At 34.3% G+C, this 26,726-nt stretch overlaps 1 protein-coding gene across 2 annotated transcripts in view; it reads left to right on the forward strand.

The window, feature by feature from the left end:
* The window catches only part of VPS8 (VPS8 subunit of CORVET complex), a 193,988-nt gene that overhangs the window by 122,807 nt on the left and 44,455 nt on the right, over window positions 1-26,726 (forward strand). For both annotated transcript variants that reach the window (XM_037525229.2, XM_037525228.2), the window contains exons 36-42: window positions 916-1,063; window positions 4,572-4,661; window positions 6,907-6,949; window positions 9,914-10,017; window positions 14,871-14,952; window positions 15,301-15,383; window positions 24,923-25,003. In XM_037525229.2, the coding sequence (XP_037381126.1) occupies window positions 916-1,063; window positions 4,572-4,661; window positions 6,907-6,949; window positions 9,914-10,017; window positions 14,871-14,952; window positions 15,301-15,383; window positions 24,923-25,003 (631 nt within the window). The remainder of the gene's footprint in view (window positions 1-915; window positions 1,064-4,571; window positions 4,662-6,906; window positions 6,950-9,913; window positions 10,018-14,870; window positions 14,953-15,300; window positions 15,384-24,922; window positions 25,004-26,726) is intronic.

The following is a 26,726-nucleotide window of genomic DNA, read 5'->3' on the forward strand; positions in this document are numbered from 1 at the left end:
CCAGTGAGCCATACAATTATTGCCATTTTCGTGTGCCACGATATGAGAAAAACTGGCAAGTGTTGCTTTAGATTATCTGCCTTAAACTTTCTTCAGAAACTTACTTTCCAAGCAATCATTTTGTACTTTATTAACCCAGTCCTTCATATAAGGAACTTCAGTTGAGGAGTTCTGAATATAGGGCTCTCAAATGGAAGTGACTTCTTTTAAAGCTGGAGAGATGATTGAGTCTTAGGTCTCCAAAGAACAACAGTTGATTTTCTAAGATTCATTTGCCACTTTCAAAATTTGTATAGGCATGGTGAATAGTGGGTTTTATGAGTAGTTGGCATACAAAGCAAGTGAACCCACAGGTATTAGTATCCTACTGTTAATCTACTTTTTTATTATAATGACAACCAAAATATCAGCCTTTATTACATGCAAGGCACTGTGGTAGGCTTTTTGAGAATTCATTAGTGAAGAGATACCTGTTCTCTACCCTCGTAGAGTTCATAGTGTTTTAGAGAAGATAGAAAATTAAAGAAGTGATACAACGTGATGTGATTGGTGCTTTGAGGGAAGTATATAGGTACAGCTGTTGAGTCTAGAAGATACTTTATTCTATGACATTACAGATCAATTGTTAGACTGAATTGGGTCATCTTTGCTTTCAGAGCAATAGTAGAATTTTTGGTATGGTGTACTGGCACCTCCATTCAATACCTTTTCCTTAATAAGTCACTGTAAATGAAAAGTAATCTTCGAATGCCTCTGATGTAATATACAGTTCACCCTAATAACCTAAGTAACATGGAAATTTAATTCACAATTTTACCTGACCAGAAGATATTCTCCATTTTAATATCAACATACATTTTTACCTTAATTATACAGGTGATTAATTAAATGCTTTCTTGCCTTTTATGGTTTCAGGGAAGGAATTCATATAAATCAAGAATTGTTGCAAATATCTCCCTGTATCACAGAGCAGTTCATTGAGCTGTTGTGTCAGTTCAACCCAAACCAAGTTATAGAGACTCTGCAAGTACTTGAGTGCTACCGTCTAGAAGAAACTATTCAGGTAAGACCAGTAATGTAGAGAAGAGCAAACTTTTCCTAATCTTTCATCATTTTGTTCATGAGTAAAGGGACACTCACATACATATTGGATTTCTTACCTAAGTTAACAGCTTTTAAGTGGTAGCACCTGATATTAAACCCAGATAATCTGAATTTATACTATGTGCTCTTCATTACTTGATAAACTGTTAGAAATGGCATATATCCATCACTGTTTTTAATCAAGCTTTACAGACATTCTGTCCCACACAATAAGTGGAGAGAAAGGAATATAGTAGAAATATTAAAAGGAAAAAACCAAGCTCTTGTTTGCAGGGCTGACGCTTAGGTAGTCCTGTCGTGTGGAAAGATGGCTGAATAGCGGTTGAATAGCCTTCCCATGGTCATCGCCTTGACTCTCTTTCCTTGTTTTCCCCTATTTCCAAATGAAAATTCATACACATACATATATATTGTACACGTATATTCTGATATACAGTACCAGGCCACTATGTTCTCTGTTTAAAATTTGTTTTTATCTCCTTTCTTCCACTGTTCCTCAAGAAACAGTAACCTGTACTTTCTGCATCTACCTCCAGAACTGCTTACTCACACACTTGAACACTTTTTAATTACAGGACATTTTTAATGTAAACAGATGTGCAGAGTATCAAATAAATATTTACCCACCAATCCATTTTGATGACTGTTTCTCTGTTTATTTTTTTAAAAAGGACTCTTTATCTGTCATGTTCTCTTCTCTCCCCAGAGGTCACCTGGGGAAGTTTATCCTTCCCATTCATGTAGGTGTATATACCTTATAGGTACATGTATTTACCTAAAATTATAGGATACAGTTTTATGTTTTCAGAATTGGTATTAATGGTATCATATAGTACATACCCCTTTGCAAATTGCTTTTTTCATTAATTTTTTTAAAACTTATCAACTTTTATGTATACAGATCTAGTTCATTTGTTTTAGTGGTCATATAATAGTCTGCTGAGAGAATGTGTCCCAGTTTACCTCCCTATTGATAGATTTTCAGACTATTTCCAATTTTGCCATTATATATGGTGCTACATTCTTCTGTGCTCATGTTAGGTTTCCCTAAGTATTATACCTGGAAGTGGAATTCTTCAGACAATAGAGTAGGTTCATTCTAGTAATATTGCCAAGTTAATCTCCTGTTTGTTTTTATTCTCATTTTCAGTGGTTGACATTTGCTGTTTTTCTATATCCTTGCTGATTACTAATATTTAGATTTCTTAATTTTTACTAGTGTACTGGTATCATAGCTATTCATGACACAGAACATCTTACTGTGTGTTTTAATGACCCTTTGGATTTTCTTTTCTCTCAATTTTTTAGCAATATCATTTGCCCAATTTTTTGTCTAGGGTTTTGCCCTTCTCTTTCTGATTTCTAGAAATTCTTGTAATTTCTGGATCTCTAATCCTTTACAGAGTTCATGGGCTAGAGATGCCTTCTTCCAGTCTACTATGGCACTTCTTTTAACTTGGTTCTTAGTAAGTTCTATCTTAATTTATCAGTCTTTTTCTTTAAAGTTGTAGTTTTTGTGTATGAGTCTTATTTTCTTTTCTACTTTGATGACATCAAGGATAAATTCTTATATGACTTTTATAGTCTAACTTTTTACACTAGGCTTTTAAACCATCTGGAATTTATTTTTATAAACAGATCAAGACAGGGGTTTATATATTTTTTCCATGTTGATGACTAATATTCCATGAGGTATTTTATTATACTTTCTCACTAATTTAAAATGCCAAAATGCAATATACTAAACTCTTGAATATACGTAAATCTGTGTGTGAATTCAGTTTCTATGGTTATTTGTATTTTCCTATTCCCATACCATATATTTCAGCCAATACAGTTTACAGTCAGGGTTATTATTTGAAAGAAGGGCTTCTCTCCTGTTTCTTTAAAATTCTTTGGCTGCTTAATCAATTTAGGAATCATGTTGTCAGGTTCCTTTAAAAAATTATTCTGGGATTTTGATGAAAATGATGCATTGAATTTATAGATTAATTCAAGGAAGATTAACACCTTAGGAAGTTGACATCACATTCAAGAACATGATTGTCTTTTTAAAATGCCTTTTGTAGACTAATTAATACAAAGTAAAAATCAAAATCAACAAGCAACTATAAACCAGAGACACACTCGGCTGGGGGATGGAGGGGAGGGAAGAGGAGAGGAAGGACTAGGGTCAAAATAAGGGAGGGGTGCAATTGTATGGGGAATATAATGAAAATGAAAATGCATACATTGTGCAAAAATGAAAAATGATGTAAGAATTATATAAAATAAAATATTTAAAAAATAAATAAAATGCCTTTTATACTCTTTGGTGAAAATTTATAATTTTTATATATATTTAATATAAGGTTCTTACATGTATTTTTATAAATTTGTACCTAGATACTTACACTTCTTATTACCAGTGTAAAAGGAAATTTTTTGAAATGACTTCTTTTTAATTGCAACTACTGTATATATTATTCATCTTTGTATACTGTTTTATATCCACTAGTCAGATGAATTCTTTTTTATTCAGATAGTTTTTGGATTTTTATAAATGATAATAGTATTTTCTGAAAGTAATGGTAATTTTTTTTCTTTCTAGTCATGTTTTTTTCTTTCAATAACCAGATGTCTAGGAGCTCTAGGATATTATTAAATAGAAGCAGTATCCATTTTTGCCTTGTTTTATGATTTGAACAGGAATGTGCATAACATTTTACATCCAATACAGTGTTTATTATAGAATTTCAACAGATAATTTTTATTAAGAAAGTTCCATCCCCAGTTTGAGTAGGAGTGTTTTGTTTTTGTTTTGTCAAGAATTGGTGCTACATTTCACTATATTTTTTACATTTACTGAGATGGCCACATTTTTCTTCTTTGGTCTGTTAAATTAATAATGTATGATTTGTGCTTCTCTTTTTTCTTACTCCCAAGAAAGTTTTATTCTACATTATAAGCCTTTTCAAAGACAACTAGTCTTTGGGATTTGTCAGACATCTATTATTTTCTTTCGTTTCTTTGCTGTGGCATTGTTTCCTGTATTTCTTTCATTTTCTTTGCTTAATTGGGATTTCTTTACTTATTATAAACTCTTAGTTTATTAATTTTTATTAAGGACCCACAGTTGAGATGATGTTTTCATTGTCATTTTATTCTAAATATTTTGTGTATAATTGCATAATTTGGTCCCTGGCTTATATTATTACTAAGTGTGTGTGTATATTAACTTTTCTCCAATGAATACATCTCATTTAGGTATGTGACATTTTTTAAATAAAAAAGAAAAAAGTGTTTAGTTAGAACTGTCAAATGGCCATGATAGCACTAGAAAGTAAAATATTGGCATGTTATACTAAAAAATAGCATGCATTCATTAGTTACTGTGTTGTTGTTTTTTCTCATCCTTAATGTTAGGGTCCTCACACTCCACAGATGAGATTTGTGAATGAAAGTCTTCATCTTTTCTTCTTTCATAGATTACCCAGAAGTATCAACTTCATGAAGTCACTGCCTATCTATTAGAAAAGAAAGGAGATATTCATGGTGCCTTCTTAATAATGCTAAAGGTAATGTATTATTATTGTCTTGTCTGTGCCTCCATCATTTTTTAACTTGAGGTATAAGAGACATAATATTATATAAGTTTTCATCAGTCTATCTCAATTTCCATCACCCCCAAAATGATCCCTTCTGATTTTTTTCCACATGAATTGGTTTTGCCTATATTCATTCATATTAATGGAATCATCCAGTAGGTCCTCGTCTATGATTCTTCTTTCATTCAGCAGGTTTTTGAGATTTATCTCTGTTATTGCTTATAGCAGTAGTTTGTTCCTTTTATTCCTGAGAGTACTTAATTGTATGAATATGACACAGTTTATCCATTGTCCTGTTGATTGATACCCAAGCTATTTCTAGTTTGGGGCTATGATGAAGTAACCTATTATGATCACTGTTGTACACAAACTCTTTCATTTCTCTGGAGTCAATACCAAGGAGTGGAATAGGTGGGTCACAGGATAAGTATAGGTTCAGTTTTATAAGAAATTATAATACCTCTTTTTCAAGTGGTTGTACCATTTTACATTCCCAACAATAATGTATGAGATTTGAGAAACTCCACATTCTCATTAATAGTTGATATTCTATCAATTTATTATGATTTCTTATGTTTTTGAATTTCTTTAATTGCTGTAAAATATGCAAACTTAAAATTCACAATTGCTTTTACCTGTTATGAATAATGCTGCCATGGGTGTATCAATGTGTATCTTTTCAAGTCCCTGTTTTAATTTCTTCTGAGTATATACAGAGAAGGCATATAATACAGATGGCTGAATTAAATGGTATTCTATTTCTAATTTTTGAGGACCTACCATACTGTTCTCCATAACAGCTGTGGCATCATACATTTCTACCAGCACAGCACAAGGATTCCAACTTCTGCACATCCTCCAACACTATTCTATTTTTTTGATAGTAGCCCCCCTAATGAGTAGGAAGTGTTATATCAGTTTTTGACATATTGTCCATCTAATTAAGAATAGATTGGGAATGTAACATTTATATCAAACAATGTTTCATGTTGGCTTCTAGTTTTTTCCTAGTCATATAATTAAAAAACAGGCCAGAAAATTACTCCACAGAGGCTTTGTGTGGGTTCTTTACCTCTTTTAATCTATAAGCTACTCCTACATCTCTTTTTTTCTCCTTGAAATTTATTTGTTGACGACACCATGGACATAATTTGAAATAAGTAAAAAGAATTCCTGAAATGAATGGGAGAAGGAGAATCATGAGATCCTTGTAGGAAATAGCACCCTCATTTGCAAAGGCTTGGGAATACAAAGAAGTAGCAATGAGCTGCTGCAAGAGTGGCCAGCAGCATTACTAGGGCTCAACTGTCATATATGGGCAGGTCAGCCTAGAAACAAAGAGTCGCTCCAGATTTGGAAAGATTTTGTAAACATGCTAAAAGCTAACTCTGATTCTGTGGTCAGACAGGATTAGCTAAATATTTTTTAAGCAAGGAACTGATCTTACCTTGTTTGTTTCATAACAACTTGTGTGATTACTGTAGGAGGGTGGGTGGGGGGGGTGATAGAGGATGGGGAGTTAAAAGTGGAACAGAGAGCACTTCTGAGACCTTTGCAATAATATAAATGTAAATCCATGAGGGCCTGGACTGGGTGTGACTGTGGTGGTGGAATGAGAAGAACATGTGGACTTGAGAATTATTAATCCTGCTGGTACTTTAAATGTGTTATGGGGTGAATAAGGTGCATGATGATGCTATGATTTTTTCCATAACACTTTTCTATAAGGAACCTCAGGAAAAGAAAAGGGACCTCACGAAGGGATAAACTAAGGACAACTTTAATGTATGTTAAGAAGCTATTGAAGTATCAGTTAAGGGTATATAAAGATGTAGAATTCAGGAAGCTATAGACACTGCAACTGCATATTTGGTAGATAATGTGACTTCAAGGCCACCCACTCCTTTTTCTCACAACCCAGTATGAATTTTATTCCATTATCAAAGATGCATAAATTCTGATATTCAATCCTGTAGTGACTGTGTAGTGGACAACATATACAGAAGTAGGCCAGAGTAAGTGATAGTTGATATTTGGGTTCCCTTCTAATATTCCTAACTGTGCTTTCTATGTACCTAAGAATTCTCTTCTGAGTGACAGTAAAAGACTATTCTTAATCATCTTGATTCTTGTGGTTTTTCCTTTAAATTATGTTAATTCAAATGTAGAAATATAAAGTGTTCCTTTTACTTCCTGCATTCTCTTTACCTCCTAGAGACTACAAAGCAAACTTCAAGAGATTACAAATCAAGATGAAAGTAAGTTTTTGAATGTGATTTATTTTTTTCCCATGGGCCCCATACTTTAAAACTTTTATCTAATAAACTACATTTATTAGTAGTAATTACATTGATCTGCATAATAGTAACTATTTACTTTAATGTTGATCTTGCTTTTAGTTCATTTTCCAAGAGTCAAACTAGAAAATCATATGTGATAGTAATTGTCAATAGAGTTCAATGTACAGAAAATTGGTTAAAATGGTAAATTTCATGTTGTTGTATTATATTGTATATAGTTCAGTGGCATTAATACATTCACATTGTTGTACAACCATCATCCTCTCCAGAACTTTGTTATCTTCCCATTGTCAACATCCCAGCCTGTAACTCTGTACCTCTTAGTTCTTCCACATTCTCTCTTCCTCCTCAGTGTTTGGTAATCACTGTTTTACTTTCTCACTTTCTGAATTTGACTACTATAATCATATAGTGTTTGTCCTTTTGTATCAGAGTTGATTGTACTTGGCATAATCTCTTCAAGGTTTACCCATGTTGTAGCATGTGCTAGAATTTCATGTTTTATGTATATATAAGCACATTTTATATCCTGTCATTTGTTGATGAATGTATTAGTTACTTCCACCTTTTTGACTCTTGTAATACTGCCAAAAACATGGGTACAAAAATACTTTTTTGAGAGCATGCTTTCATTTCTTCTGTGTATCTACTCATGGGCGAAATTTCTGGATCAAATGGTAATTTTTGTTTCTGATTTTTTGAGGAACCACCATATTGTTTTCCTTAGCAGCTATTTCATTTTAAACTTCCATCAGCAGTGCACAAGGGTTCTAATTTCTCCACCTCCTCATCAATAGTTAATGTTTTCTGCTTTCTTGGTAGTGGTCATCCTGAGGGGTGTGAAGTGGTATCTTACTGTGGTTTTGATTTCCCTAATGATTATGATGTTGAGTGTTTCTCATTGGTCATTTTTATTTTGTCTTTGGAGAAATATCTGTTCCAGTCCTTTGCCTGCTTTTGAATTGGATTACTTGTTTCCATATTCCTCAGTAGTCTTCAAATAGCTCTTCCAGAGTTCAGAGCATCACTTTTTGGTAATTTTTGATTGCTCTGCCTCTTTAACATATCAACACATTTCTTGGACACTTTGGCTCATAAATGTCCTTAAACATCTGTATCCTAATTATCTGTAAATTATTTATTAATCTGTATTTGATGGTGGTTAGGTCCATGTGATAGGGTCTGTATTGTATCTTGATCATTTGTCACTATACTGAATCTTTTTGGAACCTCAGTAAACATTTGGTTAACTTTTCCATATTTTATCCAACTAGTCATTTTTACACTGTCAGTGTGTGTTCATTCAGTCTGTTAGATTTACTGCACTTACGAAATTTTTCTTTTTCAATTCATTGCTATGAGAGTATTTTTGCAAACATTACATGAAAATGGAAAGAAAAGTAAGAAGCATGTTTACCCAAAATCACTACAGTGGTTTATAGGTGCTCTGTCTGGAGAAGCAAGTAATTTCAGTTTTTTTCAGTAATTTAAGTTAATTCAAGTAATTTCAGTAATTTCAGCAAGTAATTTCAGTGAAGATAGATTTCTTAGTAATAGTCTCATGTCTGCCATTTACTTTCATATTTAATTTTTTCAGTATGCTTAAGAATTTTGGAGAATTTGCTAGTGGCAAGGCACTGTGCTATAGGTTATATACAGGTGGCTACTCACCAAAGAACTACAGTCTCATGGAGGAGACAGATAAAGAAATAAAAACCTAAATAGGTAGGATCAAATGTTATAATAGATCAAATATTATGTAGTGAGTGTGGCAAAGGGTTGTGAAAAACTTAGGGACTATTTGTAACTTGAATTAGAAATACTTTTGCACAAGACACAACCTTTGAAATAAAGCTGGAGTGATGAATAGGAATTTCATAGGTAAGAGCAAGGAAGAATATGAGGAGAATATGTATATGAAAGTGCCTGAATAGTAACCTCAGAGAATAAGAAGTATCTGGTGAGATAAGAAGACAGAGGGTGAGAGGCTGACCCAGATTGTCTGTTCAGATTTACTTACGTTCTCTTTCTAAAAATTAGAAATCTGATGGTTTCTGTGGAGATGACTGTTATGTTTGGACTTGTGCTTTCTTAATCAAATGACAGTATAAAAGGGAATGAAGGAGGAAAGATTTGAAAGTTGAAAGCTTAATTAAGAAGCTGTTGCAGTTGTGCCAAGGTGATGAAGAGCTCCACAGGGTAAAAGTCGAGGCAGATAAGAGTGTGGAAGTAGAGTCAAAAAAGTGATGATTCGAATATGTGGGTGAAGGAGAGGTAAGATGAGATCTTTAAACTGGTGACTTATCCAGTTTCTGTTAACTTAGTTTGGAAATGTGGGGGTGGGGGAGGAGTCGATTTTGAAGTGAGAAAAATGAGTTAGATTTTGAACAAAGTTCCAGGTGTTTGCAGGACATCTAGGTGGAGATAGATGGTCTAGAATCTGTGGAAAACTTAACCTGCAGATCATGAAAGGAATAAGGATTTAAAGTGTTATTTGAAAGTTATTAGCAAGGACGTGAGAGTTGAAACTACCAGAGTGACTGAAATGATTAAGAAATGAAAAGCATTTATGATAGCATCTTAGAAGAATACCTCCATTTTAAGAAATAGGTGGAAAGAAAAATGGTAACACAAGAAAGGTGAAAGAGAATTGCTCTGCTAACTAATCTACAACAGATGATTGTGGATTTTCTATAGCGAAAGCATATTAAAATGCCAAGTGTGGTGTGCTTTTTATGTCCTATGAATGTCAGACATTTATATGGAAAACTACCACACAGAATTGCCTGCCTGTTAATTTAGTATTTAGTATTTAGAAAACCAAGTCTATCCAGAGAAAAAAAATACTTCACTTATTTACAGAAGCTCTGACATTATCAGTAACATACCCTTAAGTGATATTAACAATTTTTCTGAATTTAGATACTAAAGAATGTCCCTCACTGAAGGATGTTGAAGACACCATGGTAGAAACAATTGCCCTTTGCCAGAGAAATTCACATAATCTGAACCAGCAGCAACGCGAGGTAGGAGAATGACTACTTATGCATTTAAAAATCTGTTCTGGTATGAAACTAGAAATTAATTCTATTTCCATGGCTCTTTCAGCCACCTGAGTTTAATTCAACTGCATTTTAATCACTGTTTAGTGTTCCCAGGAGTATAAGATTCCTGGCATAATTATGAGGAGTGTCTGTCCTCTTTGTTTCTCACAAAAGGCTTTATAGCCTTAGATTTGTCTGTGCTGCACAACTTAGGTGTCCTTGTTCTCTTTGGACTGAGATTTTCTGTACTCTATGTATTGCTCCTGTGGATGTGTCATCATTTATCATCTCTTCTATTCCCTGTGGATGAAAGTGAGCATAAAATGTAGAGAAAAACCCTCAAGGGATACAGAGAAAGCTAGAAAAGGTCAAGAAGGTCTGTGATAAGTAGGTCTCAGCTATGGCTGTACATTAAAGTCATCTGGGAGCTTTGAAATATCCCAGTACTTGGGCTGTACCCCAGATCAAATAAATTAAAGTCTCTGAGGCTGGGACTCATGCATCAGCATGTTTGGGATCTTCCCACATGTTTACACTCTGCAGCCAAGGTTGGGACTGCTGCTGTAACAGATTCCAGACTGCAAAAAAAAAAAAAACAAAAAAAAAACCCAACATAAAGCTGAAGGAGGTATAGTCGGGCACCTGGTGCAGGTGGGAGTTACAGCAGTGAAGCAGAAACTAAGGGGGCGAGATGTGACTGACAGCCAAATTCTGCAGTCATTTTTAGACATTAAATTGAAGCATGATATGGGGTAACTCATCATTGCTGCCCCTCCAAGCTGTGGCCTCTTTCCACTGCTTGGGTTTCTGAAATGGGAAGGCAGGGTAAATTTTTCATATATATTTAGCTCTTTATGTTACAAAAAATAATAAACTTGGTATGTTTTCTGTTTTATGAGATGGGTGAATTTCTTCTTTACATTTTTGTTAAAAAGTTTTTTAAGGTCATATATTTGAAAAAAAATTGAGAATAAAAATTATGTACAACAAACACATTTATATAACAGATGTGATTTTTTTTTCATTAAAGCCTTTTTTTGTGTATGAGATTATGTGTACTTATCCTTTTTAAAAAAAATCTTACAATACAGAAAGTTACACAGAAAGATATATTTTAAAAAACTACCCTGCATCTGTCCTGTCACCTCTAAATAATCATCATTGTCATTTGGTGAACATCACTCTAGATTAATTTTTTTATCTGCCTTGTTGGCATAATTTTAGAAAAACTGGATGAAGTGTGCTTACTTTTTAAAATATAGGATTCAATCTCATTTAGGAAACATAAAACTGAGGAATTTCTGAATTTCAAATGAATATTTTTTACCACATAATCTCTTAATAAATCTCACTAAAGTTAAAAAAAATCTTGCATAACTGTAATAGATTGGAATTATTATGTATATATGGAATTATGTATGTTTATGATTGCACTTCAGTTTTTTAATATTTATGATGCCAAATCAATAAGGAAATGTACATGAATTCATACTTACTCCAACTTCTCTATCCCACTTTTTTATTTTTAACCGGTTATGCTGTTTTACCTCAGGGAGGTTAATAACACATTTTTCCCATACCCATAGTTTTTTAATCTTTACTTAAATGGATTATGGACTTTATACCAGTCTTTTACCATGATTTTTCCATTCTTAATTTTATATTTTCATTTCTCTTTTGGTTACTTATCTATATGTGGGTATAGTTATATTTTGATAGAGAAACACAGAAGGGTAGAATTCTTAAAGCTGTGACTATACATATTTAATGCTAAGCCATTTTTATTTTTCAATTCTTCCATATACTCCCTAAATAATATCTATTTGATACTCTTGTGTTGTCTCATGGAAAATTTAAGGTAAAATGACAATTATGTTTAATAAATAGAATTCTTTAGGCTCACATAAGCTGAATTTGTCCAGATTCACATATTAATAGTGAAGTATACATAACACCCATGCCTTCAGAACTCTACAGATTATTCTGCTCTTATATGAGCTCTGTCTTAGAGATAGAAACAAGATTTTTTTTGATATGGCAAATGGAAAATTTTCTCTTTTTTTGGTCAAAAAAAAATGTGTCTGAGATGGAATTTTTTTTAGAAGCCCCCCCAATCAGGTATTGCCACTGTAGTATACCCATCACCAAATCACCCGTAGTCCACCAACATACTCCATTGTGCTTCCTTCCCTCTTTGTTCTTAATCCCCTCCTTCTCCCTTTCTATTCTATAGTCAGTTCTATAGTCAGCTTTCTATAGTCAGTTTTCACGGGTTAGTGTTTTAAGCTTGTCTTTATCTGACCCTTAGCTGGTCTTTCTATATTCCACCTATTATGGTGGAATATGGTGACACTATCTGATATTTATCTTTATTTTTCTGGAATTTGTTTCAATAAAGATATTATGTTAGATGTTGAAATTTGTTTGAATAAACATTTTATTTTTTATAATTTGGTAAATGTTTTTTAAGTTTAAAGATGCTATGTCTATTATTTATTTTTAGATTTAATGTTTTAGATTTAATGTTTTATTTATTTTCTTACATCTTTGCTAATTTTTGGACAGTATTTGATTTCTCCCCTCTAGTGTGGTCCCTGTAGTTATTCCACTACCAGTTCCCCTGTGCACCATCACCACAGTCTCTTGGGCTCTTCCATCCTCTATTTTGACCCCCCCCCCTTCCCCACTATATGCCTCAGGCAGGTCTGTGGTCAGTTTGCAAGTTTTGTTTTCTTGTTTTTTTCCTGATAATTTGTTTGGGTTCTCTATAGTCCACATTTAAGTGAAACCATCCAATATTTATCTTTTTTTCCTAACTTGTCTCACTTAGCATATTCCCTTCCAGCTCTATCCATGTTGCCACAAATGGCATGAAGTTATCTTTTTTGATCACTGAGTAGTATTCCGTTGTATATGTAACCACAACTTCTTGATCCACTAATCTATTTGGGGGTTTTAGGGTTGTTTCCATATCTTATCTATTGTAAATAGTACTGCAGTAAACATAGGAGTGCATGTTTCCTTTCAAATCAGTGGGGTTTTTTGTTTGTTTGTTTTAAAGATTTATTTATTTATTTATACAAGCACTGGGTACAGTCAGGAGCATGGGAGGGTGAGAGAATTCACCAGAGCCAGAGTAGGGAACAGAACAGAACAGTAACAAAATACACTGCTGAGGGGAGCAGCAGGCGGCAGTAGAGGTCCACGCGCCATGTGGGACCCTCACCAGGTGGCCAGGGATCGAACTGGCGCTGCAGAGGCTGCAGGCAGTTTCTCAACCCAGCGCTCAACCGCTGCGCCACCCGGGAGACCCTTAAATCAGGGTCTTTGTGTCCTTTGGATAGATTCCTAGGTGTGGAATTGCTGGGTCGTATGTTAGATCTATTTTTAGTGTTTTTAGGACCTACCACACAGCTTTCCATAGTGGCTGGACATTTTTTCATTCCCACCAGCAGTGTAAGACGTTTTCACCATATCCTCATCAACATTTGTTGTTTCTGGGTTTTTTAATATGGGCCATTCTCATAAGTGTGAGGTGGTATCTCATTGTGGTTTTGATTTGCATTTCCCTGATAAATAAAAATTTAGATGTTGGAATTCTTCCTATCTTTGAAATTTTATTTCTCTAAGCTTATTGCTATGTCATTTATTTACTGACTGAATGTAAGAGGAGTCTATTTGTAAGAGAAGTCTGTCTCTCTTGCATTTACACACACACACACACACACACACTATTCCCACATACTACTCAAGCCACTCTCTACTTTCTCATACCACAACTGATTTCTTCTTCATATCTGAACAAATTTTATAATAACACAAAAACATTTGGATGTTGGATTTTATATAAATAATATTTTTTTTGAAAATGCTAGAGTCATTTTATGTAGTGTCAAACATTGTCATTTGCCTTGCTTTTCTTTTCTTTCTTTCCTTTTATTTATTTTTTGTGGCAATTGTAACCATAAAAACTATTGCCACAGGCCCTAAAAATAACTCTGAAAAGTTGATGTATCCCAAGGCTTGATAATGAACTGTCTATAATATCTCTTTCTGAAGTTTTTATTAGAAGATTTAATATTATCAGGTATTTCTTTAAAGTTAGACAGCAGGAAGTTGGGTTGTCAGTCCTTTGCCAAGTATAATCTCTAACTGTCCTTTATTTGTATATCTGCCTATTTATACTGCTACCAGTTCACTGCCAGGGTGATCTTTGGCAAATTGCATAGCTTATCTAAACTTCAGGTTTTTATCTCAAGTGAAGGTAATGCAAATTGTATGAGGTTATTAGAGGCTGAAATGAAAAAATATATATAAAGCATTAAGGAAAAGTGCCTGACACAATAGGAATAAGACAGATCTTTTAATTTATATAAATGGTATAGTTGTAAATATGTTAACCAAAATAATGTTATCTTCCTGGAGTATAATGTCTTAGGAAATAAAAACATGGGGAAAATTTTTCGATAACCTTTTATTCATTTATCTTGCTAAACATGACTGAAAAGAAATGAGGGCACAACTGTCACAAGGATACTCTGTTCTCTTCTGTAGTATATATGGTTATTTAGACTTTGTCGCGATATATTTATAACCAGAGAATAAAAAACCTAGCAGGAAGCTCTACCCTGGTTCTTTTGAACCAACTCACTCCCTATACACAGAAGATTGCAATTCTAAGGTCTAGACTTAAACTTAACTTGGGCTTCCTTTTTTCCCATAGGCTACATGGTAAAGATATCTGTTCTGGCTACGGTCCCTATTTTTATTGTCTTTTCCCAATGAAGTGTTCTCTTTTTAGTTTTCTAATTTGTTTTCCTCTGATGTTATAATAGGCGCTCTGGTTTCCATTGTTAGAAGCTATGATGGCCCCGCAGAAGCTGTCTAGTTCAGCTATATCTCATCTACACTCTGAAGGTAAGTTCATCAGAGTCTACCTATACCATCACCCAACTTTTATCTGTAAAAAATCATCATTGGTACCTTTTCCCAGTATCATATTTTTTCCCCCCTCAGGGAAGTCATAATGTAGGGTTGGTATCATCTTTCAGATTTAATTCTTTCTGTAACACCATTCGTATATCATTTGTCATGAATAAGAATAGCTTTGCAACTTATCATCAGTTAACTTTAAAATATCAAAGTGGCCATGTGTTAATGAAATTTCTCAGAAACTATATAAATATACTATTTTCTGCTGGCTTGTTGAACAAATCAAAATAATTTATTTAAACTGATTTTAATTTTAACATTTTATTATAACAGCTCTGAAATCTTTGACCATGCAAGTATTAAACAGCATGGCCTCATTTATTGCCCTTCCATCAATCTTGCAAAGAATCTTACAGGTGAGTTGTTGGGGAGGTGGTGGTGGAGGTAAGGGGTGAATTTCAATGTTGATCAATTTCAACTAATATTTTAGTTATGTATAAATAACAGCAAATTGGACTACTGTTGAAATGAATCTCAAGCATAATGCAGCTAATTTTGGGCATTTGCTACCTCTCACTGTCACCCATGAATCTTCTGCATATGGGGGACAGAGGTTTGCCTGGCACACACCTGCAGCCTTCAGTTCAGATACAATGCTTTCAGATGTTCATTGTTACCTTGGGCTTCAGATACACAAACTTCCTATTGGTGTGCCAGTGGGAAAGAATTGCTGTTATTTCAAGCTGATTATACTTTTTAGATCAAAGGGAATGACCTAAAAATTAAGTTAATATGGCATTTCTTAATCATGCATTGTTAAATAGGTTGTCTAACTCATTCTAAAATGTTTTATGCCCAAGACTCATCCCCTACTATAGATCCAGCTAGCTTTGGAAACAAAGCCTTTGTAGGCCTTCCCCCTGCCCACCCCCCCCAAAATGACCCTAACCTTTCCAACCTCATCCAAGGGAAAATACTAAAAATGAACAAAGATCTGTTTTTAGAAATATCTGTGAACATTTTTGGGGCAAAAGCAGATATTATCCTTAGAATGCACTTTATTTAGTACATAGTCATTGGAAAAAGAAAAAAAATCTTACATAGCTATCAAAAAAAAAAAAAAACTCATGGCATTTACAGCAATATGGATGGAGCTGGAAGGGATAATGCTAAATGAAACAAGTCAGAAAGAGAAAGACTGGATGGTGTCACTAATATGTGGACTATAAAGTAATTAAACAAAAAGTCAGATCAAGAATGGCTGACTAGAACTGAAGCACCAAGGCTGCGGGTAGGGGTTGGGGAAGAAAAAAAACAGAGGAAAAAAAGCACAGTGGGCTATGGTGGTGGACGACAGGAGATGTGGTGGCAGTTACACTCTGATGGTAATAGCTGATGGGAGTATCTAAACATTCTCTCAATTCAAACTAAATTTAAAAAATTAAATTAAAAATGTTCCAAATGGTAATATGATGCCATTGGTCTTTATAATTTTGAAATGATTTTTATCCCATCAAGAATGCCCCATTAGCTCTTTTAAGACTCTCCAAACTTCACTTCCCATCTGGTACTAAGCATCTGCACCTTTGCTGATAGACTAACGCACCCAGTCGTCTCTCATCACATAGTACGTTACCATTTGGAATGTATCTTCACACACACTGTCTCATTTGATCTTCATCCTGTATTGAATAATTCTCTGATAGAGACTATACCGCCTGTATCCATTTTAAAATACATTAGTCATAAAGCAATATCTCCATAAAGGATGAGGACTTTAATTACCACATAAATTAGAAAAAAATGAAATCCTAAAGCCAAAAGTGGCTTCTTTCTCAGTCTATGCATTTTACTTCATATTGAGCTTTTACCATATATTATGATACATGAATTATAATAAATAAAATCTACTTTTCCCTTGGCAAAAGCAAAAGAAATTTGTATTTCAAACTGCATATCTCTGAAGGCTTTTAATATTTGAAAATCTTCACTTTGAGTTATGCTGGCATTCTTTGTAATTGTATCCTTATTATTTCTATCTTTAGTGATGGTTTACTCCCACTATTCAGGAGGGCATGTTATTTCTTAAATCCCTTATTTGAATGTTGTGGTTACTGTAATAATAAATCTACCTTATATGTATAGAGAGGTTTTAAATTTTTCAAGGTGCTTTCACAGATATTTTCCCATTTAAAGCTCACAACAATCACTGCTATAAAAATTTCTGTTGACAAAGGAGGAAGCTGAAACATAGAAAAATCAAGTGCCTGGTTTGCCATTAGTGACCAAACCTGTACTGCCAACAAAAACTCTCACTCCTAATTTATGCTTTTTCCTATCATATCATGTAAGCTTTTTCATTTGTTTCAGTCTCTGGTTTTGTGAGAAGTATTTATTATTATGTGTTACCCTGTTTAATCATCAGCTGTGTTGATGAAAGGCACAGTTTTCACCCTAAAAGAGCAATTATAAGAGAGAAAAAGGTTCCGATATAACTATTCATAGGATTCTAAGAGTGGCCACCACTAGGATCATCTGCTCTGAACCCCTTATTGGGTAATTGCCATTTCCTTAACCCTTCACTTTCAGTCCACATGGGTACTGCAGGAGTAGCCATGTGAAAGCAGCACCCTGCCATCAGGCTCCTCCTGATTGAGTCAGTGGGGCAGCTGCCCTCATCAGGGCCCACCATTGTCCTTTCCAGGAAATATCTGAACTGAACTTGAAAAATGCAAATGTATCTGTCGTCAGATCTCTGGATTATATAAGGTACAAGTTCAGAAGCTGATAATGACTACTTTTCGATCAGATGGCCTGAAATGGTAAAAAAATGTTTTTCTACAGAAAGGAGAAGAATGAACCAGATAGGTGAAGAACAGAATAGACAAGCTGCATGGAGGAAAGAGATGGTAAAAGAAGAAGATTCAGGACTCAGGGAGAGGAGATAAGACACAGAAAGGAAAGGAGGCAATGAGAGAAAATCCTGAAGGCATTTGACTCTCTCGTTAGGGTCTTAAGGCTTACCTGCAAACCTTTGCTTGGATCCTTGAAACAGCCCAGTACCTTTTCAATAATATCTTTTTAGAATAAGTTGGGTTTCTGGATATATATAACCAAAGGAGTAGAATAAAAGCATATATCAGAAACAGACTGGGGAATTTGGAAATATTTCCTGGAGGAGGAGATGTTTAAACTGAATCTTAAAGAGCCTATAGAATCAGAGTTGGATGTGGAGAGATGAAGGGAGAAGGAAATAGGACTGTTGCAAGCAGAGTGAACTATATATACAAAGAATTTTAGATGAAACTTGGTACAAAGTGGAGTTGCAAGTGTTTATACTTGGAACAGAGAAGAATGAATGGAGTCACAGAACTGAAATTTAAGAGGCAACTAGGGACTGTGTCTTTAATTGCATTATAAATGACAGAAAGGACTTTGGATTTTATTTTAAAAATACCAAGTGCAGAGAAAGCAAAACTTCAAAGTATGGAAGGAATGCTTGTACTCATACAGGGCGAACGATAGTGCCTTTCCCACCAGTAAGACTAGAAAACCTCATAATTAACAGATCATTAGGTAGAGAGTACTTAGAAGTACTCAGTAGTGGGAAACACAATTAGTCCTAGACTAAACTTACCTTCAGTGATGCCTTACAAATCTTAAAAGCAAGATCTGAAATTAACACACTTTTCAAAGTAGTTTAACTGCCTCTCAGAAAAAAACTTACAAGTACTTTCAGAAATACAAAAATATCCAGATCCCAACTCTGTAAAATTTACAGTGTAAGAATTTCAATTAAAAGTTAGAAGGTATACAAAAAAGGTGGAATATGGAACTCAAATATGACATGGATATTAGAATTAGCAAGCAAAGACACATAAGATAAAAGATCAGTGGATTGCAGACAGCAATACAGACTATCCAAAATGAAACACTTAAAGAAGAGTAAATCAGAAAAAAATGAACCAGAGTATCAATGAACTGTGCATTCCTAAAATGGGAGTCAGAGCAGACAAAATGTATTTGAAGAAATAGTGAATGAAATGTTTCCAAAAATGTTGATAGCTGTTATCACACAGACACACACTGGAGGAATATGAAGAAAATTGCAACGAACATCATAATTGGTTAACAGATCAGTCGTTAACAGAAAAGCTTAAAAGCAGTCAGAGAAAAAAGACACAGAAACAAAAATTAAGATGACAGATTTCTGCTAAACATTCTCAACCACTTTGATCTAGTTGACATTTATACAGCAACTATTAGAGTAGAACTAGCTGTTGTCAAGTGTACATGGGAAATTTATCAAGAATAGACCATATTCTGGGTTATAAAACAATTGTCAATAAATCCAGAGTTTTGGATTTTAACCATTCTAACAGGTTTGCAGCAGTCTCATTGTTTTAATTTACAGTTCCCTCATGAGTAATGACATTGGGCATTTTTTTCATGTGCTCATTTGCCATGTGTATGTCTCCATTGGTAATATGACTGTTCAGATCTTTTGCTCACTTTTTAATTGAGTTGTTTGGTTTTCTTAATTGTTGACTTTTAAGAGTTATTAAACTCTAACAAGTCCTACAGGACTTGTATTTTTTTGTACAAGTTCTTTATCAGATGTGTGTTTTGCAAATATTTTCTTCTAGTCTGATTTGTATTTTCATTCCCTCCACAAGGTCTTTTCCTGTTGTGAAGTTTTGATTTTAGTGAAATCCAACTTTTAAATTTTTTCTTTCATGGGTTGTTTCTGGTATTGTCTCTTAAAAACTCATCATCTAAACCAAAGTCCCCCAGATTTTTCCCTATGTTATCTTTGAGAAGTTTTAATTTTGTGTTTCACATGCATGTTTATGATTCACATTAATTTTTAATTAATTTTTGTGAAAGATCTAAGATCAGTGTCTGTACCATTCTTCTGCATGTGTATGTCCAGTTGTCCTAGAGATTCTTTGAAGAGATTATTCTTTTCCATTTTGACTTCTTTGCTTAGGTAACTCAGCTCTCTATTCTTTTTCCATGTATCTTATTTATCTATTCTTTGCCAATACCAGTTTCCTGATTATTGTAGTCATGAAGGTGGATAGTGTTAGTTCTCTGACTTTGTCCTTCTTCAAAGTCAGCTATTTTGTCTCTTCTGTTTTTCCATATAAACTTTTGAATCAGTTTGTCTATGTCCACAAAGTAAGTTACTGGCATTTCTGTTGAGATTGTCTGGTTTTGGTATTAGAGTAATGCTGACCTCATAGTGTGAGTTAGGAAGTATTCCCTCTGCTTCTGTTTTATTCTGGGGCAGATTATAAAGTATTGGTATAATTTCTCCTTTAAATGTTTGATAGAGTAAATCATCTGGGCCAGGTGCCTTATGTTTTAGAGGTAATTACTTATTGATTCAATTTTTTTAAGAGTTATAGACCAATTCAGATGGTCTATTCCTCCTTATATGAGTTTTGATAGGTTATGTCTTTCAAGAAAATAATCCATTTCATCTAAGTTATCAAATGTGCTCACCAGGGAATTTTGTATACATAGGTTTGTGGGGTTTTTGATTGTTTTTGTTTTAATTCTCCCCCCATCATTTTCATCATCACCTGAGTATTTAATCCACTTTAAGACTTCTCCACTAGAATATTTCCTATTTCCTAGAGTATTCCAGGAAATAAGTTTTCTCTCCTTTGCTTCACCACCCCTATCCAATCTCCATCATACCTCTTGATAGAAACTTTCATCTTATTGGCTCATCCCCCTAGACTGTGAGTTCCATGAAAGCTGAGCTTGTCTGTCTTTTAAAAAAAAAATAATAATTTATGCATACAAGAACTGGGGTGTAGGACAGAGATGGGGGGTGGGGTGAGAAGATTCACTAGAGACAGAGTGGGGAGCTGAAAAGGTGGATTACTGAAATACACTGCTCAGGGGAGCAGCAGGCAAGATAGGAGAGGTCTGCTGCACCATGTGAGTTAGCTCCCTGGCCAGGGATTGAACTTGTGCTGCAGTGGCTGTGGAGAGCTTTAACCCCTTGCACTGCCAGGAAGGCCCCTGAGCTTATCTGTCTTGTTTACTAATTTATCTCCAGCACCTAGCTCAGTGCCTGGAATATCATATGTACTCAATAATATTAGTTGACTAATGTTCTTGGATAGTTCTCAGCTGTTATAAAGCTTTTTAGTGTTTTTTACCTCCTTTAATCTCTGTTTATTAAGCTGAGGAATTTGTGGTATCCTCATCTTTCTTATGAGGAAATCTTTACTCAGGGAGATTAAATATCTTGCCTTATGTTTTCTTAATTATTAAGTGGGAAGTGTTGAAACATTAACTTGCATCTTCAACCTCCAAACTTTAGGCCTTTTCTTCTGTACCTAGCACTAGTCATGGTGTTTTTTATAACATCTCACTTTATCAGGGAGAAGATAGGGAATGAAATCATTTAGATGCATAGTTGCTCAGTTATTTACAGTTTTTCCAGATGAGATGTTCACATAAGAGGGTCACAGAGCTCTTCTTGAACTCTAAATGTTTATTCAAACTGATACCTGGGGCCTGAATTGTACAGGTTCTCTCATGAACATTAGGTGATTGTGTTTTTAATCATATTTATTATATACATTCTGTCCTCACTGCTTACTCTTATTGAGCATCACTCTGACAAAAGTAATTGTTGGCTTCTGAGAAACTGTTTATGACCACCTTACTGAGGGAATTAAAGCAAACAAATGATTTATATGAGAAATTGAAGTTAGAGAATCACTATGTATATTAATTAACTGCAGAGGGTATTGTTTCTGTCTTAAAGTAATGCTTGATTAGTAAAGATTTTAATTTGAAAGCAAACCACATACATGATACAATAGATACTACAAAGCAATAGGGGAAAAAGTGGTCATCACATCTTTTTCTAATATGTTTTTTAAAAACCAAGTTTACATAAAGTACCCAAGTGTGCTCTTCTTTTATGTTTACAAACAAGTTAAAGAAAAACCTCAGCAGTTATTCAGTGCTGAAGAATCTAGCTGACATCTTTGGAAAATAATTTGAAAAGCTAGTAGATTGTGTACATGCTGTGCTTGAAGCCTTGAGCTCCCTTTTGCATTTTATAATTTATATGTTGTCCCAGCATGTGGTAATTTTCATGATTTTTGCCATTAAATTATTCATATTAAAGTGAAAGGCACAGATATAAGTATAGGCGTGACCTATAAAGATTTCTTTTTCCCCAGAATTTAACTTTTTACATACCTCTTCATTCTCCAATGACTGTTGTCATAAACAAATGACAGAACTTTTCTATGCTAGAGCTATATTAATGCATCAGATATACATACTATGGTAGATATTAGTGCTTCAGTCTCATATAAAACATTGTTATATAATAAGATTTTATACTGTCCATCAATACTTTGAGGAATAGGTGTGTTTATTACAAGCTTAACCAAAAGTGTAATTGAGAATAAATTCCAAAGTGTGAACATGGATCTGTTTTTATGCAAAGAAAATTAAAAATTTGTCCAGTGGAAGTATGGCCTGAGTTGTTTTTCTAGTGAGGAGAGGATTAGTCTAAGATGTCCATAGTCATAGTCTTGCCTTTTGTAAATGGTTTGCATGTGTTTGATAGGTATCTTTAGTTTAAGTGATATAATCTGTATTTCTGAAGCAGAAAATTTCCCCATTAAGCTAAACTGACCTATTCAAGCCCAAAATTAGAAACTTGTTAATCAGTACATAGTCATTTTCTACCTTTGGTTTCTTCAGTATAAGCTGGTGAGTCAGATACCAGGAGCCAATGACAATTTTCTGCTGCTGTAACCAACTAAAAGTACAAAAGAACCAAGGTTAGTTAGAAACAGCACCTGCCTAGGCTTCAAAAGCCATATTAAAACCCAGAGAAAAAGCAGCAAATACTAGATTTGAATAAGAACAGGAACGCAAATTCTCAAGTTTCTTAACTTCTCTCCGTTTTTCCTGCCTTAAAGTCTTTTTTCTTCCTTAACATGTAAACTCACAGTTGCTCTTACTATCCTTGTACTCTAAGAAGTAACCAGAAAGATTGTCCATACTTTTGAGTAAATATTAGTTTATTATTTATTTTGTTTATAGATCTATACTTGGGAGGCCAATATAGTATGTTAATTCAAAACATGGTTTCTGAAATATTAGATTTAAATTCCATCTTGTCTTCTTAATAGTTTTATAATATTAAAACTATATATTAAAATATATATGATGAATTTTATTTAGCTTCTGTGAGCCTGAATTTCTTTATTTACAAATGTTCTGAAAGGAATTTAATGATACGGCTTATAGAAAGTTCTCAGCACTTTACTTGGTATATGCTGCCCATTTAATAAATACCTACTTATAGCAATACTTTATAGTTGCATATCCCTACTGCACTACTTGGCATGGAAGAGCCATTTACATCTTACATAACTTTATATTAAAATCAAGTAACATAATTGACATACTCATTTATTAGATAAAATTTTTATTATAGTTCTCATCCTAGCCAAAAGTTCAGTAAAATGAACACAGAAATATGCTGATGGAGATAAAAATTGCATAATGCACTTTCTGGTAGAGCAATTTGTTAGTGATATCAGTACCCATAAAAAAAAAAATCTGTAATTGAGCTTATAATTACCTTTCTAGAAATCCCCTCTAAAGAAAAAAATCAAAGATTCAGATCAAAATTGCATTTAAGAAGAGTGGGTGGAATTTGGGGAGGGGTGGGCAACTCAAATGTCCTACAATAGAGAATGGTTGAATAATACATGGTATTTTCACAGGATTCATAATCTGCAGCTATAACAAAATATCTGATTATATGAGAAACTGCTCACATTATATTACTAAGTAAAAAAAAAAGATATAAAAGGGGCCTCCCCTGGTGGCGCAGCAGTTGAGCGCTGGGCTGTGAAGCTGCGTGTAGCCTCTGCAGCACCGGTTTGATCCCCAGCCACTGGCGAGGGTCCCACATGGCGCGACGGACCTCTCCTGCCCCGCCCGCTGCTCCCCTCAGCAGTGTATTTTGTCAGTCTGCCTGTTCTGTTCCCTGCTCTGGTGAATTCTCTTACCCTCCTGTGCTTCTGACTATACCCAGTGCTTGTAAAAATAAATAAATAAATCTTTAAAAAAAAATAAAAGATATAAAAGTATTAAGCAAAATGCTCAAATTCTACAATACTGAGAAATGTATCCATCTTTTGCTCACCTTTTCTTTCCTAGAAACAAGACTGGAGAACCTACATAAAAATACCAATAGTGTTTATCTCTAGATGGTTGGATTTCAGTTTTTTATTTGTTTAATTGACGTTATTTTTGTTCACTTCAGTGTGTTTCCTAAATTGCATGTAATACCAAGTTACGTGGAATACCTTACATGAAAGGCAGTGGAGGCAAGATTGAGTGTCTGGGTATCTATTGTTTGTCTGTTGTGATTTTATTGACAAAAAGCATTGAAAACCTGGAAACTGCTCCTTGGATCCAGAAACTGATTTTCCAACCTGAAATAATTTAGTTGGTTTGGATCTGGAGGTAGCTAAAGGTGGGTTACAGGAGAAATTGTTTGACTGTCTAGGTACTCATGAGTATATTGGTTCTAATGTAGCATATAAGTAAGAACTCAAAGAAGTAGAGGTGTTGTTAAATATGAGGAAAGAAGAAGCTTTTTGTAGAAACAAAATCAGAGTAAAATTTAATTAGACTTGCTAAGAAGATTGTTAAGCAAGGCATTTGTGTCATTTAAATTTTATTTATTTTTCCAAAATATTTGTGATGGCCAGAGGGAGACTGATATGTATTTCAAGCAGAAGGTTTATGAAATAATATTTTGTGGCTATAGAAAAATACTTTGCCATATTTAACTTTTTCAGATAACTGATATTTTTTCAAGTAATTTTAAAATACCAAGAATCATAACAGAATTACATTTTTTTTGCTTTTTTTTTCCCGCCCTAAATAGGATCCAGTTTATGGAAAAGGAAAACTTGGAGAAATCCAGGGTCTTATTCTGGGAATGTTAGATACCTTCAATTATGAACAAGTAAGCTGCTTTCTATTTCTATGCCTGTATTACAGTAGAAAGTATTTGGTTTTTCTTTGTACCTATACTTTTTCTTTAGAAATTATTCTCTGCTTAGTAGAAGTCTGATAGATTGAAGTTTTTTTTTTAATTTTTAAATTTCTCTTGACATTAATAAACTAATTGTACATTATATAATTCTAGAATGTGGAAATGCATCAAATTTGGATTCATTTCATTTGATTATTGGCAGTGAGACAAATGAAGAGTGTGAGAAACTTTCTGAAAAAATAATTGAATGCAAAGATATAATCTATGAAAAGGGGAAGAGTCAACATCCCCTTGCCCCCTAGGAAATTATGAAATAAAATTAAACTTAAACATTCTGAAGCAGATAATTGCCACTAACCAAAAATGGTCATTAGTCTTCCCTTAACTCAAAATTGCCTATAGCTTTAATTCTCATAGGAGCCAGTGTGGTATGCAGATTTTTTTCTTAGGGTACTTCAAAGTGACTCTTGAAGCCACTAAGGAAAAATGCCATTTAGGCATGTAAGATACAATATCTGTTTTTTTTAATAATCTGAAAAAAGAAAAAGAAAAAAATTGGGTGACAGCTTTTCTAAGGGTGTTGTAAGAACTGCAATTTTGCTAAGCGCAGCCTAGTGAAGCTGATACCCCTGCAGGCACAGACTCCATGTTGGCAGAAGAAAAACTGAGTGCGAGGCAGAAAATTTTTGCTAACTTTGGAACTTTGAAAGAGGAGGAAATGATGGGGTTGATTAAAAAGAATTACAACAGAGTTAGAGCATCAAATCTAAAAGTTCTGCACTACAGTTAAAGGACTGGATGTAGCAAGGAGAATGGGTTGTACCAGCTCTGTCTTCCCCTAAGAGACTGACAGAAGGACCCCAACTGCATATCTAAATCATATATATGAGTGTTAAGCACTAGATATAATAGAAAAACAGTACTTTATAGGCACATAGAGTCTTAAAATGACTTAAGGTAATAGCTATGAAAATGTCTTTATGTGACTTAATGACAGATGTCACAGTCTTGAGTAGAGTCAAATGACTTGTAAGTGCTGATTAAGAAAATGTGATCTCTCTGCCCAAGGGAATGAAAACTGAGTAATGGCCATTAGCTTTTCCAGTGAAAGGTTATTTGGATTGTTGCCAAGGATGCAGTTTCAATAAAAAAAAAATAGGGATTATGATGTTATTTGTTATAACACTTTTGAGGCATTCAGGGAGAAGTTATTGTATAAATGTAATATATTTGTGTTTCTCCATTCAAAAGTCATCAGTAGGGCCTCTCCTGGTGGCGCAGCAGTTGAGCACAGGGCTGTGAAACTGCCCACAGCCTCTGCAACGCCAGTTCGATCCCCGGCCACCGGCGAGGGTCCCACATGGCGCGCAGACCTCTCTTGCTGTGCCCGCTGCTCCCCTCAGCAGTGTATTTCGTCACTCTGCCTATTCTGTTCTCCACTCTGGCTCTGGTGAATTCTCTCACCCTCCTGTGCATCTGACTATACCCAGTGCTTGTATAAATAAAAGTCATCAGTACTGAATTGAACCACAGAATGGTAGAGTGTACACCTCTTAGTCGAAGCTAGTGACAGCCTTTTAGTAATTATTTTGGGAATTTCATATATACTCTCGTCATCACACATTAAAAATAGCCACTTAAGTTTGTTTTTTTTTTCATGTTTGTTTTTATCAGTTTTATCTCTCTATAATGT

This window comes from Talpa occidentalis, unplaced genomic scaffold (genome assembly GCF_014898055.3).
Source record: "Talpa occidentalis isolate TD23 unplaced genomic scaffold, MPIMG_talOcc4v2.1 talOcc4.4, whole genome shotgun sequence".
NCBI classification, from domain to species: Eukaryota; Metazoa; Chordata; class Mammalia; order Eulipotyphla; family Talpidae; genus Talpa; species Talpa occidentalis.